Source organism: Gopherus flavomarginatus, chromosome 1 (assembly GCF_025201925.1).
Source record: "Gopherus flavomarginatus isolate rGopFla2 chromosome 1, rGopFla2.mat.asm, whole genome shotgun sequence".
NCBI classification, from domain to species: domain Eukaryota; kingdom Metazoa; phylum Chordata; order Testudines; family Testudinidae; genus Gopherus; species Gopherus flavomarginatus.
Window position 1 is genome coordinate 269,194,129 of NC_066617.1, and position 14,583 is coordinate 269,208,711.

The following is a 14,583-nucleotide window of genomic DNA, read 5'->3' on the forward strand; positions in this document are numbered from 1 at the left end:
ACAGAGCAGTACCTCACTGAGTTACTCCTGCACCATCCCAGGGCGCAGTGAGCTGTTCAGTGAAGTGAAACAGTTGTTAGAGAATAGAATGGGGTCAAATAAAAGCTGCCTCTGTAATCTGAAATCCATGTGTTAGTGACAGGGCCATCATTTCATCAGCAGCTGTGAAAAATGTGCGTTGTCAGACCCCTCAGCTGGAATTCCAGCCTGAGACTTCCCACTTCCATGGATCTGAGCACACATGAGTGCCAGGGGGTGCTTGCTGTCATGGGGGGCTCTAGGAGGCTTTTCCTCCTTGCCACTGCCAGGCATTTGTGTCAGGGTCAAAAGTTTGTCAACAGCCAAGGGGCAGAGGTCAAGTCTGTATGCGGCAAAGGCCCCAGGATGGCATCGACCATGTGAGTGGCCTGAGTAATGCCCTTTGTCAGTGCCATGTCAGTCAGGCCTCCCAAGAGCCAGGGCTCTGCAGCTCAGCATGCTGAGTCATCCACAGAGAAACCCTGGCAGGGATGAGTCTCTTTAAATTCCAAACACCCTCTAGTGGATACAACTGGTGATTGGTGATTAGCAACTTTAATGAGAGCCTTAACCCCAGGTGCCCTCTCTCCCCCAGCACTGGGAGGGACCAGGCCTCAGGCTGGCAACACGGCTCTGCCAGAGCTCAGCCCTGCACACAGGATAGGAGCATGAGCAGAGAGTCTCTGGATTAAGTTTATAAGTGTGAGCAACAAGGGTGATGTCGTGGTGGGAGTCTGCTATAGACCACCAGACCAGGGGGATGAAGTAGACGAGGCTTTCTTCCGGCAACTAGCAGAAGTTACTAGATCGCAGGCCGTGGTTCTCATGGGAGACTTTAATCACCCTGATATCTGCTGGGAGAACAATACAGCGGTGCACAGACAATCCAGGAAGATTTTGGAAAGTGTAGGGGACAATTTTCTGGTGCAAGTGCTGGAGGAACCAACTAGGGGCAGAGCTCTTCTTGACCTGCTGCTCACAAACAGAGAAGAGTTAGTAGGGGAAGCAAAAGTGGATGGGAACCTGGGAGGCAGTGACCATGAGATGGTCGAGTTCAGGATCCTGACACAAGGAAGAAAGGAGAGCAGCAGAATATGGACCCTGGACTTTAGAAAAGCAGACTTTGACTCCCTCAGGGAGCTGATGGGCAGGATCCCCTGGGAAAATAACATGAGGGGGAAAGGAGTCCAGGAGAGCTGGCTGTTTTTTAAAGAATCCTTATTAAGGTTGCAGGAAAAAAACATCCCGATTGTAGGAAGAATAGTAAATATGGCAGGCGACCAGCTTGGCTTAACAGTGAAATCCTTGCTGATCTTAAACACAAAAAAGAAGCTTACAATAAGTGGAAGATTGGACAAATGACCAGGGAGGAGTATAAAAATATTGCTCAGGCATGCAGGAGTGAAATCAGGAAGGCCAAATCACACTTGCAGTTGCAGCTAGCAAGAGATGTTAAGAGTAACAAGAAGGGTTTCTTCAGGTATGTTAGCAACAAGAAGAAAGTCAAGGAAAGTGTGGGCCCCTTACTGAATGAGGGAGGCAACCCAGTGACAGAGGATGTGGAAAAAGCTAATGTATTCAATGATTTTTTGCCTCTGTCTTCACAAACAAGGTCAGCCCCCAGACTGCTGCACTGGGCAGCGCAGTATGGGGACAGGGTGACCAGCCCTCTGTGGAGAAAGAAGTGGTTCGGGACTATTTAGAAAAACTGGACGAGCACAAGTCCATGGGGCTGGATGCGCTGCATCTAAGGGTGCTAAAGGAGTTGGTGGATGTGACTGCATAGCCATTGGCCGTTATCTTTGAGAACTCATGGCGAATGGGGGAGGTCCCGAATGACTGGAAAAAGGCTACTGTAGTGCCCATCTTTAAAAAAGGGAAGAAGGAGGATCCGGGGAACTACAGGCCAGTCAGCCTCACCTCAGTCCCTGGAAAAATCATGTAGCAGGTCCCCAAGGAATCAATTCTGAAGCACTTAGAGGAGAGGAAAGTGATCAGGAACAGTCAGCATGGATTCACCAAGGGCAAGTCATGCCTGACTAACCTAATTGTCTTCTATGAGGAGATAACTGGCTCTGTGGATGAGGGGAAAGCAGTGGATGTGTTATTCCTTGACTTTAGCAAAGCTTTTGATATGGTCTCCCACAGTATTCTTGCCAGCAAGTTAAAGAAGTATGGGCTGGATGATTGGACTATAAGGTGGATAGAAAGCTGGCTAGATCATCGGGCTCAACGAGTAGTGATCAACGGCTCCATGTCTAGTTGGCAGCCGGTTTCAAGTGGAGTGCCCCAAGAGTTAGTCCTGGGGCTGGTTTTGTTCAATATCTTCTTTAATGATCTGGAGGATGGCGTGGACTGCACTCTCAGCAAGTTTGCAGATGACACTAAACTTGGAGGAGTGGTAGATACGCTGGAGGGTAGGGATAGGATACAGAGGGACCTAGACAAATTAGAGGACTGGGCCAAAAGAAACCTGATGTGGTTCAACAAGGACAAGTGCAGAGGACGGAAGAATCCCATTCACTGTTACAGACTAGGAAGCAGTTCTGCAGAAAAGGACCTAGGGACGAGAAGCTGGATATGAGTCAACAGTGTGCCCTTGTTGCCAAGAAGGCTAATGCCATTTTGGGCTGTATAAGTAGGGGCATTTCTAGCAGATCGAGGGATGTGATCATTCCCCTCTATTTGACACTGGTAAGGCCTCATCTGGAGTACTGTGTCCAGTTTTGGGCCCCACACTACAAGAAGGATGTGGAAAAATTGGAAAGAGTCCAGCGGAGGACAACAAAAATAATTAGGGGGCTGGAGCACATGACTTATGAGGAGAGGCTGAGGGAACTCGGATTGTTTAGTCTGCAGAAGAGAAGAATGAGGGGGGATTTGATAGCTGCTTTCAACTACCTGAAAGGGGGTTCCAAAGAGGATGGATCTAGACTGTTCTCAGTGGTACCTGATGACAGAACAAGAAGTAATGGTCTCAAGTTGAAGTGGGGGAGGTTTAGGTTGGATATTAGGAAAAACTTTTTCACTCAGAGAGTGGTGAAGTGCTAGAATGGGTTACCTAGGGAGGTGGTGGAATCTCCTTCCTTAGAGGTTTTTAAGCCCTGGCTGGGATGATTTAGTTGGGGATTGGTCATGCTCTGAGCAGTGGGGTGGACTAGATGACTGACTTCCTGAGGTCCCTTCCAACCCTGATATTCTATGATTCTATGATTCAAAGCCAATGTCGCATGGCCAGACAGGGGGTCTGGGGAAGGCAACAGCTCCATCCTGAGCTAACCGCCCACACAGTCCCTTATGGCACAGATCCATAGAGCACCTAACACACCTAGCACAGTTCCTGTATGCGCTGTCACATGGCCCCACTTGAGCACCCATTACTGTCCTAGTAGCTGTGCTGATGCTCATGTATCCCCTTCTCCCCTAACCGCTGCACTCCCCTTCTGCACCTCCTTGTCCCCTAACCACTGCACTCCCCTCCTACACCCTTGCATGCCCCAACCCATCCTGTGCTCCTTCTCCTCTAAGCCCTGCACTCTCTCATGGCCCTAGCCCCCTGCACTCCTTCTTGTGCCCCCCCAGGCACTCAGAGCAGCCGGTATCCTACTTCCAGCAGCTGCACAAAGCTCACTGGGAACCAGCCATGCAGCCATTTTCCTTCTACCTTTCCCACCAGCCACCATCCAGCATCTGCAGCACCGTGATCAGCTCCCATTCTGCAGAGCACAGCCCCTGCTGGTGCCACTCCCTGAAGAATAGGTACAAGGTCTGGCAGCACGAGCCTGACATGCTGTGCCATGGAGCTGGACCATAGGGACGCCATTTAAGGAGGGTGTGGGGGTGTGTGTGTTACACCTACCAAAATCTGAAATGGCGCCCCTGCTCTGCTGTGATATGAAACTCAGGGGGCCAGGTGCCCCCCTGTCCTCCTTAAATGGTGCCCCTGTAGCACTCATGATAATTTGATTTGCACCTACTGAACAGCATTCCACTATAGAAAAAGAGAAGTTATTACATTTATTATTCTGTTTACTCATGATTAAATTTGGTTTTTATTTACACTGATGTGAATTTAGATAATAGATTTTTGTTGTAACACCAGGCCTGCTTCTGCATGTCTGCCCTGGCCTCCATGCTTAGATGCAAAGCCAGCACGTACACCGAGCTGTTTCCTGTTATTGTCTTTGCCAGTAAAGGCTGAGGGTTGACCATTCCAGTAAGGCTGAGGCTGAAGTTTGACCGCTCTGTTGCAACTTTACAGTTATTTTGCAAACAGCTTCCAGTAAAGGCTAAGGCTGAAGTTTGACCACTCTGTTGCAACTTTACAGATACTTTACAGATATTTTGCAAACAGCTTGCAACAGAATATCCCCCGCTCTTCGGGGAAACTCAGCGAAACCCTATCTATAGTTAATTTTACCTTATTTGTTAGACGAGAAGCCCCATATAGCTGTCAGCGATTTCGACACTAGATCTTGGGGGGCGTCACTTTGGGTATATCTGTCCTGCCCACAGTTTGGCAGGCAGAGAGGAGAACGCACCTGAGTCACTTGCACCCTGAGTGCACCCGTAACCGAGCCTGATCACCTCGAAGCCTCTCTCAGCTCTCGTGTTCCAGTGGAGCTTACGCGTCTGCCGGCCGTAATGTTTTTGCATTGGTTTGTATTAGTAAGTATGCTTTGTAATTAATTGTTTTTGGAAGTTAACAAGATTTTCTTTTTGGGTTAACTGTATATTGTGTCTTTCTTTGTATGAGTATATTGTGTGTTTCCTTGTACAAATAGAGTTGTTAGTCAATATTGTTTCTGTATCACTAATAAACCATTAAGGTAAAGCCATACGTCTCAGTGCCTGCACACTGTGCCACAACTGTTCCCCCTCTAAACATCCAAAAACGAACCTTTATCATTTGGTCACCCCTGCAACCTGGTAGATAACAGGTGTGCATCTGACTACTTAGGTCCTCGCATACTATTGGGTGACTAACAATTTTAAGTAACAGAAGCGTGATATTTCATGCAATAAGAAATTTTGCTGCCTCATGCTTCACTGGACACAACTTCTGTGATCTATTTTATTGCACTATCTACAGTGTTTCCACTGTAGTTGGCCATAAGAATCCACACTTACTTAAACTTTGTGATCTTCATTAATCACAGACATTATGCATGTTAACTAAAATGTCTTCACTCATAATGAACAAAATCTCATTCAATTTGAGATTCCTATGTGCTATAATATTACTGAAAAAATAGGCATCTAATGGATCCTCAGCAGAAATTAGGGCCATGCCATCTGATCTTTTCATATAACACAGATTTAATGTGTTCCTATAAGAAAGCACTGAGCTCATATGATAGCAAGAAGCCAACACTGTTGCCATTTATTTGCATGTATCACCAAAACTGCAAACATTTTGCCTAATATACTTTGACAGCCTGTGCTGTACATGTGACAATGGCTTGTGCTAACCAGAAATTTCCTTTCAGTATAGAAAAGTTGGATTATTTTACATAGACTAGTAAAAAGACTGATCACAACGAGACAGGTGACTTTGACGTGCATAGTTCACTACAAGTGGATAAAGGAAGAATCTAGGTGAGCCTCTGAAGCAGTAATAAGAGGGTCAGTGCCACTTTAGATCTGTATATGTGTCTGCCCAGTTCCATGAATCCTTTTGTGTTTAACTGCAATGTAGGATGCAAGATATGTACCAAGAGATTTTGCTTTAGCTGTTTTGAAATACTTTGCAGCACCTTGCAGAAAAACCTCAGAAGGGGGTTAAAACTGCTATAAAATTCACTTCCCCCAAATTGAAATTATTAGAGTGGTAACAGTGTCAGGACCCTTTGGGCTGCATAAAATAATAATTAGTTTTAAGTTTTAAGATAAAGGCTTTAATTAAAGTAGAAAATCCAAAATGGCAGATATAGGGAGAGGATAGTGGAAGATTCCATCTCGGAGAGATACAGTGTGACATAGTAGGAAATTCCACTTCCTGTAGGGAATGACTCAGCCAACAGAGAAGACTGCAGCCTTTGGACAGCATGGGCTTTTGTCTCTGTCACCAGAGGGCTCTCAAACACCAAACAGCAGTAGACCATCACAGAACAGAAGGACCATACCAATGATACAGGGGGATTTCAGAATGGTAGAAGTAAGTGTTGTCTTTGATTTACTATTGAGGAATGTATGGGTTTTGCTTGTAAATAAAACCAGACGCCTGTGGTTTGAATGCGATCTCCCCTACCCATTTTGTGATGGCCTGAGCTCTGCCCTCACAGGATGTTAGTGTAAATATTAATGTGGGTAATTGATGTTGGGTATTAATGTATTAAGTATTAAATGTTAAGTGTTAAGTATTAATGTTAATGTTAAGCAATTTCTTTAAATTGTGAATGTGCTCATATGTGTATATAGAGACCTCACATACTACATCATGTTAAGTATTGTATCACTAGAACTAAAAGCCTTTGTTATATGCGGGATCTCTAGATGCATATTACATTGAAACTATTGTATTTTTTATATGTGATAAGTTATTCTATATAGTCTGTACCTTTTATTTTGCTGCGCTGTTTTACTGCATGTAGTTCTATTGTATTTTCTTATGTTTCATGCATTTTTAATTCCTTTACTAAATCTCCTGTAACTTTTTCTCTCTTTTAAATAAATATTATTTCTTTTTTTGAAGAATTTCTGCTTGTCTGTCTATCCTTGATCAGAAGTCTGTATCTGTGTCCTTTCGGGGTTAGCAGGACTAGCTTGCTCTGGGGGGATGTGTGCAGATCAGAGACAAGCATTCTGATAATACTCTGGCAATTCCTTTAGAGTGAGCCACAACCTTGATTACCCTTTTTTGTTAAATTAGACAAATTTGTAGGTAATGTAACTGACACTTAAATCTTAGGTTAACAGATAGTCATAAACACAGTTAGTGTTTTAGCAGCACATGGAAATGATCTAAACCTGTAAAATTCTTGCTAGGAAACAGAGAATCCTTTCAGTATAGATGTTTCTAATGTAAAAATTCCTACTTCCATGAAATCCCTTCCCTCTACACTGAACAGTAGTTCTCCTTTGAAAGGTACACACACAATTCTTCTACATATTGTAGGTCAGGTCCCCTCACTCATTTGTAGCTGGCAACTGCCATGACAGAAGTTTCTGCCTTTGCTGAGGAGACAGGCAGGCAACTAAGAAAGCCTCAACCTCGCATCTCCAAAAATCCTTATTTTCTAGCAGTCAAACCCTTTCCTTTTAAATTCAGCTTTTTGCTATCTTAATTCTCTTATCCCATCCCTTCCCACAATGCAGAGCGCACTCCCTCAGCCAAGGAGCCTCTCAGGCCAGGTGCACAAGACAGAACACACAGGAATGTCACTAAAGTTGCAAGCCTAGTTGCCTAGTTGCCTTCAATGCTGCAACACAACTCCTACCTCTTCTGTCTCACCTTGGTGTAGCTGGTGTGAGAGGAGCCAACTGAAGAGACCAGGCTCTCCAAGTAGTCCAGATCAGAGCAGCATCTCTAAAATTGCAGCTGGTCTGCCACAGAGTCAAATACAAGACCAATGAAAGAGGCAGGCCTCACCGGCAGCAAGAAGTACAGAGAACAAGAGCAACTATGGCATCACAATACTCTCTCTAAGAAGCAGGAAAAGGCCACAAAAGAGAGAATAATGGGACAGAGCCCCTCCCTGCTTCTCCTCTGCACTACATCCTATGCTCAGTTCCTCAGGCAATTCCCTTTTCTGTTTACAGTGCTTACCCAAGGTGATGGTACAGATGTGGAGAGTCCTAGGCAAGCAAATTGGAATCTCCTCCGCCCTCAGTCTCTCTTTCCCTTAGGAGAGCAGCTTGGATCTGGTTAGAGTCACACCTAAGGCTCCTTCCACCAATAATTTTGTGATAAAAGCAAAGCAATCCTGCAAAAGACATGCAAAAGGAGTACTAAAAGGGTTTATTTCCTCTGTATATCACCTCAGAGAATTCCTCTGAAAGGAATATTAGGCCCTTCTGAAGGCTCAAGGGGAAAAAAAATCCAACAGGTACAGTAAGCACACAGTTGATTCCAATTCCATCTCCTCCTTGTACATCATTCATGACAGTCCTTTCATCTACTACCCTTCAAGGACCTGATAACACAATGTCCACTCAAGTGAGGAAATTGAACATCTAAGCTTAGCAGCATGGATACTGAACAAAGCTAATTGAGAAGAACTGGCTATTTCTTCAGTCTTCTCATATTTAGGAAGCAACTCATATCCAAAACATTTCATTTACATGGAGTCATTTAATAGGCTGGGCACAAATAGACGCACTAACCACAAGGCAATCTACACCTCTTCCATTCTGCAGTTCCTTTAGGAAAGCCTGACTGTGGCCTTCATGGACAGCATCCTGAAGGCACGTGTGGTAAATTGGGTAATAAATTGGGTGATAAATGGCAGAAACATGTAACACTTATATTTTCTTGCGTGTTACCCTGTAATTTATAGATTATATTTTTAATTCAATCATCTGCTCTCAGATAGGAGCAGAACTGTTGTCAGGTCACCCTCATATAGCCAGATTTCTCAAAGTAGCTGAGGAAAAAAACAAACTTTCCAAAAGTATTCAAGTGTCTAACCTGAAGCCTCAGTCTATCACTTCAAGATTCATATTCCATTCCTTTGAACCACTGAGGAGTTCAGTGCACCTCCTCTTTCTATTATGGTACTTTTTCAAAAATCCATCACTTCCTCAAAGAAAACTTCCTCAAAGCTGTGGCAGTCAATCTTCAATCATTTTTAAGACAAAATTATCCTGAGAACCATATCCTGAGAAACAAATGAGTGTCTGTCAGAGTCACAACACTGTGTTTCCATCATTTGGCCCAAATCCAGAAACTATGACATATCCAGAGAGACCTTAAACTTTATAGTAAGAGGACAGAACAGAAGTAGTACACTTGAGAGTATATATCATCTTTGGTTCAAGGTTGGTGCAGATCTATTTGAATTAAGCAAGAAAGAGTACCTCTATTAGTATGCATTATTTTCTGGTTATTGGTTTTGATTCATACTGTTTAATTTACATTTGATTATTTTTAAAGAAGATGTAACAGTAGCTTTTGGAGTGAGTATATACGGACTTCTGCCAACTGACAAGGCTATAAATTTATACAACCCTGCCCCCTATCATGTGACTAGGACTGGAAATAAAAACCATGTGTGCATCACATCTTTATTAAAACCACCACAAAAAGTTAACTAGGTAAAAATGTAGTGTAGCCTAGTAGACTGAGAACATGACTGGAAGCCCAGAGATTCAGAATTATAATCAAGGCTGTGCCACTGACTTGCTGTTTGGCATTGAGCAAATCTTTGAGGCATGCTTTTCAGAAGTTCTGAGCACCCTAAACTCCAGATGAAGTCAGCGGAAGCTATAGGTGCTCAGCAGCTCTGAAGATGAGACCCTTCACCTTTCTTGCCCTATCTATACTGCAATTAAGGCAGAGGGCTGTGATTAAATAGTTTCATATCTCAGTTCTCACAGCTCAGAGTAGAAAAGGCCACTGTCAGGTCTTCTGATGATTAATGAATTAAAGTTTGAAAATGTAAAGTGCTACATAAGTGCTAAGTATTATTTTTATTATTAGAAAAATCTCAGTCTCAGTTCTCCCCTTCCAACTAAACCACTGATGAAGCTCTCAGCTACTGATGGTGGCATTAGCAGGTGTGGGGTGTGGGGTGGAGGGAAAGCCAACAGTAATAAAACTTTAGAGCACTTGGATTTGGAATGAAATCTTAAAATATGAGTAGCTTTCACTTTCATTCCAAACGACCACCCCGCTTCTACATTTAGTGAAGCTGCAATACCAAGCTGCAGATTTTTAAAAATAAAGATGCATCAGAAGATCTAGATTGAAGAGAACAAACCACATAATAAATGTACCCATGCTCCCTTAAATTACTTGCATAACTAATCTTGCACTGTTGAGCAGGGTGTATATTAAGCACATTCTCCACGAAACTTGTGTCTCAGGTGCCAAGTACAAATATTTTTCTTATAACACGACTCTTGATCTTTTCATGTTATTATTGGACTTCTAATTCTTAGCTACGCTGTTGCTAAAATAAGTGTGGTTTTTTTCCTATAAAATTTGCCAAACCCACTGCTGGAATGCATTTGTATTATCATGTTACTAACGGAATTCCTGTAACATTCCCACTGACCTAATTGTGGGTTTTGGCCTGAAAAGACGACACGTTTATGCAAAGCTGCTAAAGATGTTTAGGCGGGGACACTTGAAATGAATTTCCCTTGCGGCCCCTCTTTCAGCAAGGTGCATCATCAGGATGCATCCCCTTAGGAATGTGAGGAGATAACATTCATTCCTCCTCTTTTTTTCTCATATCCTATTCTGCAGCTGCTAAAAAATTCCCAGATCTGATGAAAACAGTTCAGAAACTTAAACTAAGACAGCTGGAAAGATGCAAAAGTGACAAGGTTAGATGCAAACCAGTTGGGCATGTTCCTATGATCACGAGCCCAAATTATGTGTCAGAAATGTACATTCATGTGTCTCCCATTGAATCAATGGGATTAATGTGTATGTATATAAAAACAGAATTTGGCTATTCTGCCTTAGTCCATATTTTGTAAAGTGACATGTATACTTAGAGAGACATACAGATGGTTAATAATAAAAGTCGGCACATTTTTAGAATACACAGCCATGGTGTAACTCTTATAGTGGTCTTTCCCCAACTACAAAGTTGCTGTTTTATATCCACTGGAGGGTGAAAGCAAACAAAACTGACAAGTGAAGCAGTGCTCAGAACTAATTTACAGCCCTGGGTAAAGGCAGGGCTGCCCAGGGAGGGCAACAAAAGGGGCAGTTTGCCCGGGGCGCCTGTTTGAGAGGGCCCCCAAACTGAATGTGGTTGTGACAGGATCACAGAGCCACTCAGGTTTGGCCTCGCTGCCTCTTGGTCATGAGGAGCAGCCGGGCCAAACCTAAGTAGTGCTACAGTCCTATGCACCAGCTCGAAACACCCTGAGTGGTGAGTCAGGCCCAGCCAGTTAGGACAGGAGCCGCTGCTATAGGGTAAGTGCAGGGTATGCGCTCACTCTCCAACCACCCTGCCCCTTCCTGGTTTTGTACACTTGGTTTTTTGGTACAGTGCAGGGAGGGCACAGTTTCAGATTTTGTATCGGGCTGCCAAAAACTTCTGTGTGGCCCTGGGAAAGTTTACATGGAGGGTCAAATTGTGTTCTCCTTCCTCACATAAGTAGTTCCAATGAAATCAACAGAGCTACTCACATGTATAACACAAGCAAGATCTGCTCATTTATCTGACTCAAAATGGATTTGCAATGCCTCCAACATGAGGAACCTCCTATGGGCTTGTCTAGGCTACAGGTACAACCAGTCAAGGGGATCCAATTATAACCTACATCATTTTGTGGGAGAGAAGACCCCTTAACTGTGTTCCCAAGCCCCACTAAAGGCTTTGATGTGTCAGCAAACAGACAAAAACCATGGCCAGGGACACATTTACAGTCCTGTCTACACTCTAAAAACTGAACTGTGCAACGTCCCCTAACATATCAGTAATTGTAGTGTACAGAGTTGCCACTGATGTGAGAAGCTATCAGCCTGCTAATGGGAAGGGAAGATGTGCATAGAGATGCCAGGAGCATGCCAACTAATGGGCAGCAGCCTCACCACACTGGGAAAGCCTCCCCGAATACTGTAAGTCTTCCTTACCTGCACAAGTCTCACCATCATAAGTCTCGCACACCCACTCGTGGCACTCACAAAGCGGACCGTAGTATTTTCCCGGCTCAGTCACTTGGCAGATGCAGACACCACAGTCACATTGGCCTCTGCCGCTGCACAACTTTCCCCCTGGGACACGACACCTGCGTTCCGACTCAGCATGGGACAGTCTACATGAGGAGGCGCTGCGGGAGCCACTCCTGCAGAGGACAATAAAGACAACTAGCTGAAGACAAAGTCAGGTGCTCATAAATAGAGTGGATGAGATCAGAGTTGGGACAGAGATCCTTACTGTTGCAGTGGATTTACCCATTACTTTAAAAATCTTTTATTTTTGTATTACCTGCAGTTTTACAGCCATTTGATTTAGCATGTAATGGCAGCACAGAAGCTAATAATTCAAAGCACCATGATTTTTGCCCTTTGAGAGCCTGAAGGTCAACTGTTGGGTATTTATTAATCCAGTGTGTCACCCACTGGGACACATTACACTGAATTGTAATTATCTTGCAAGGGGCCGGGAACCCATTTGCAAACTTACATTGGGATCACACATTTGTGATAGGTTAGGTAAATATAGCTGATTAAATGATGGATTACATTTGGATTTGGATTATTCTGGTGGATTTGAGACATTAAAACTAGAGGGCACGAAGCCAAAAAATAGCAGGATACAGATGCCAAATTAAAGTTTTTGCAGCTTCCTTGCACCAGGATATGTTGGATCCAGATGTGTTTAATTTATTTATTTAAATAACAGAAGTAAAAGTTGTTCTTTAATTGAATGGTACAATTTATGGGTTAATGGCTCAAATTTGGCAAGATCCAGCAGGAGCTAGATGTCAAATCTGAATTTTTGCTGCTCTGTCATACTAGAGTATAGCAGGGTCTAGATTTTTAAGATGCATCGGGGCATCTAAACATCTTACCTGTGGTGGCATTAGGATTTTGCGGGGGGAGGGTTGGGATAAAAACCTGTCCAGACCCCACTGTGAGATCTAGGCATGGGCAGCACCATTACACCAGGATGATTTGGAAGTCCAGATTTATTGGTGCAGTAATAGCATCTGCACTTGTCCTCAGGCATTAGAATTTAGGTGCATTGAGGCCAAAAATTTGTTGAATCCAGCAGGAGCTAGGTGCCAGATCTGGTGGGTAGTTTGTGTGTACTGTTTGTGGGGTTTGGTTGGTTAGTTTGGGGTGGTGGGTTTTTTTTGTTTTTTTTTTTTTTGTGCCATTGCACCAGGATGTAACCAGATCCAGGATATTTGGTGCACTAGGAGTGACTGGACTTACTGTCTATTTAGAGAGTTGGGTACAAAAATCATCAGGATCCAGCAGAAGCTATCTTTTACCTTTCCCCCATAGATACCTGCATATTTAAGTTTTGCATGTATAATAAAAGATACATTTCTAAATCAACTATGTGATCCAATGTATATGTTATATACATTTGTGATCCTAACTACAATATAGTGCACACATAACTTTGTATTATATATATATATACAATATGTGTGGGTGTTATACATTATGTGACTAATTTTCAACAGACAATAGCAACAGGTTGAAAATACTCCATCCTTTCCTGTATGATATATACAAAATTTTAGATTTTTGTTGCTTGTGGCAACTTGTTACCAGTTCAAGTCCAGCCTATAAGGCAATTGCTAAATAAATCCATTAATTTAAAAGACAAACTTACCGCAGGGACAGGGAGAAAGTTTGAGGAATGGCAGGCAGCAGAGTTAGAAGTGAAGCAGTCAGCAGCAGCACCAACTTGAGGAATCCCTGTGCACACATGTTTAGATCATAGGCAGTGACTGAAGAAGTTCGAAGTTCTCTAAGAGAGTCCCACGGACAGACAGACCCACTGGGCTTGCAAAGCCCTGAGCTGGCCAAAACCAGCTTCAACACTGCTTCCCCTGCTGCTGCAAGTGCCTTTGATTAGCTGCCTGGAAGCTGGATTTGGGCAGCACTCTGGGAGGAAGATTGGTGCCAAACCCCAATGCTCACAGTCTAGGCAGGAAAGTAATTAGAAACAGTTGTACAGCCAGATGGTTTATTTTGACATAAAAAGTGTCCTATTCACAGATTGAGCGAACTGTCTCAGTCTTGAAATACAAGCACTATAAATATTTGAGGAAAGTGTATTTGAGTTAACTTTGATTAATAGATGTTTGAGATAATTTTAGTAATATGATTGGGGAAATGTACATTTGTCAGTTTTGGCAGATGACATTAACGATACTTTCCAACTGTATTTGAGTGTATTGCCAGCAGTCAGGTAAATGCTTTACACTTTTAGCATGAGCTAAAATTATGTGGGTACATTTTTCCCCCTTAGTTCTCAAACATTACGTGTTATAAGCTAGGCTACGTCCAGACTACCCACCGTATCGGCGGGTTAAAATCGATTGCTCAGGGATCGATATATCGTGTCTAATCTAGACGCGATATATCAATCCCCGAGCACGCTTATATCGATTCCGGAACTCCATCAACCCCAACGGAGTTCCGGAATCGACAGGGAGAGCCGCGAACATCGATCCTGCGCTGTGTGAGTAATCCGATCTTAAATATTCGACTTCAGCTACGTTATTCACGTAGCTGAAGTTGCGTATCTAAGATTGATTTCCCCCTCGTAGTATGGACCAGCCCCTATACAGTGTGACATCCAGGGCTGTCGAGCTATGACAGTTTGAGTGACTGTGACTTCAAAAATATCAGTTAGCTTTTAAAATGCCTCATTAAAACACACAGCTCAGGCTTTCATCCCAAGAGTTAGATATTTGGAA

General features: G+C 43.4%; 1 protein-coding gene across 1 annotated transcript in view; it reads right to left on the reverse strand.

Annotated features, from left to right (window-relative positions):
* The window catches only part of ITGBL1 (integrin subunit beta like 1), a 219,331-nt gene extending 205,743 nt beyond the window's left edge, over window positions 1–13,588 (reverse strand). The window contains exons 1-2 of the mRNA XM_050949570.1: window positions 13,491–13,588; window positions 11,774–11,985 (exon numbers count right to left, since the gene is read on the reverse strand). Coding sequence (XP_050805527.1) covers window positions 11,774–11,985; window positions 13,491–13,588 — 310 coding nt within the window. The remainder of the gene's footprint in view (window positions 1–11,773; window positions 11,986–13,490) is intronic.
* Window positions 13,589–14,583: the final 995 nt, after the last annotated feature.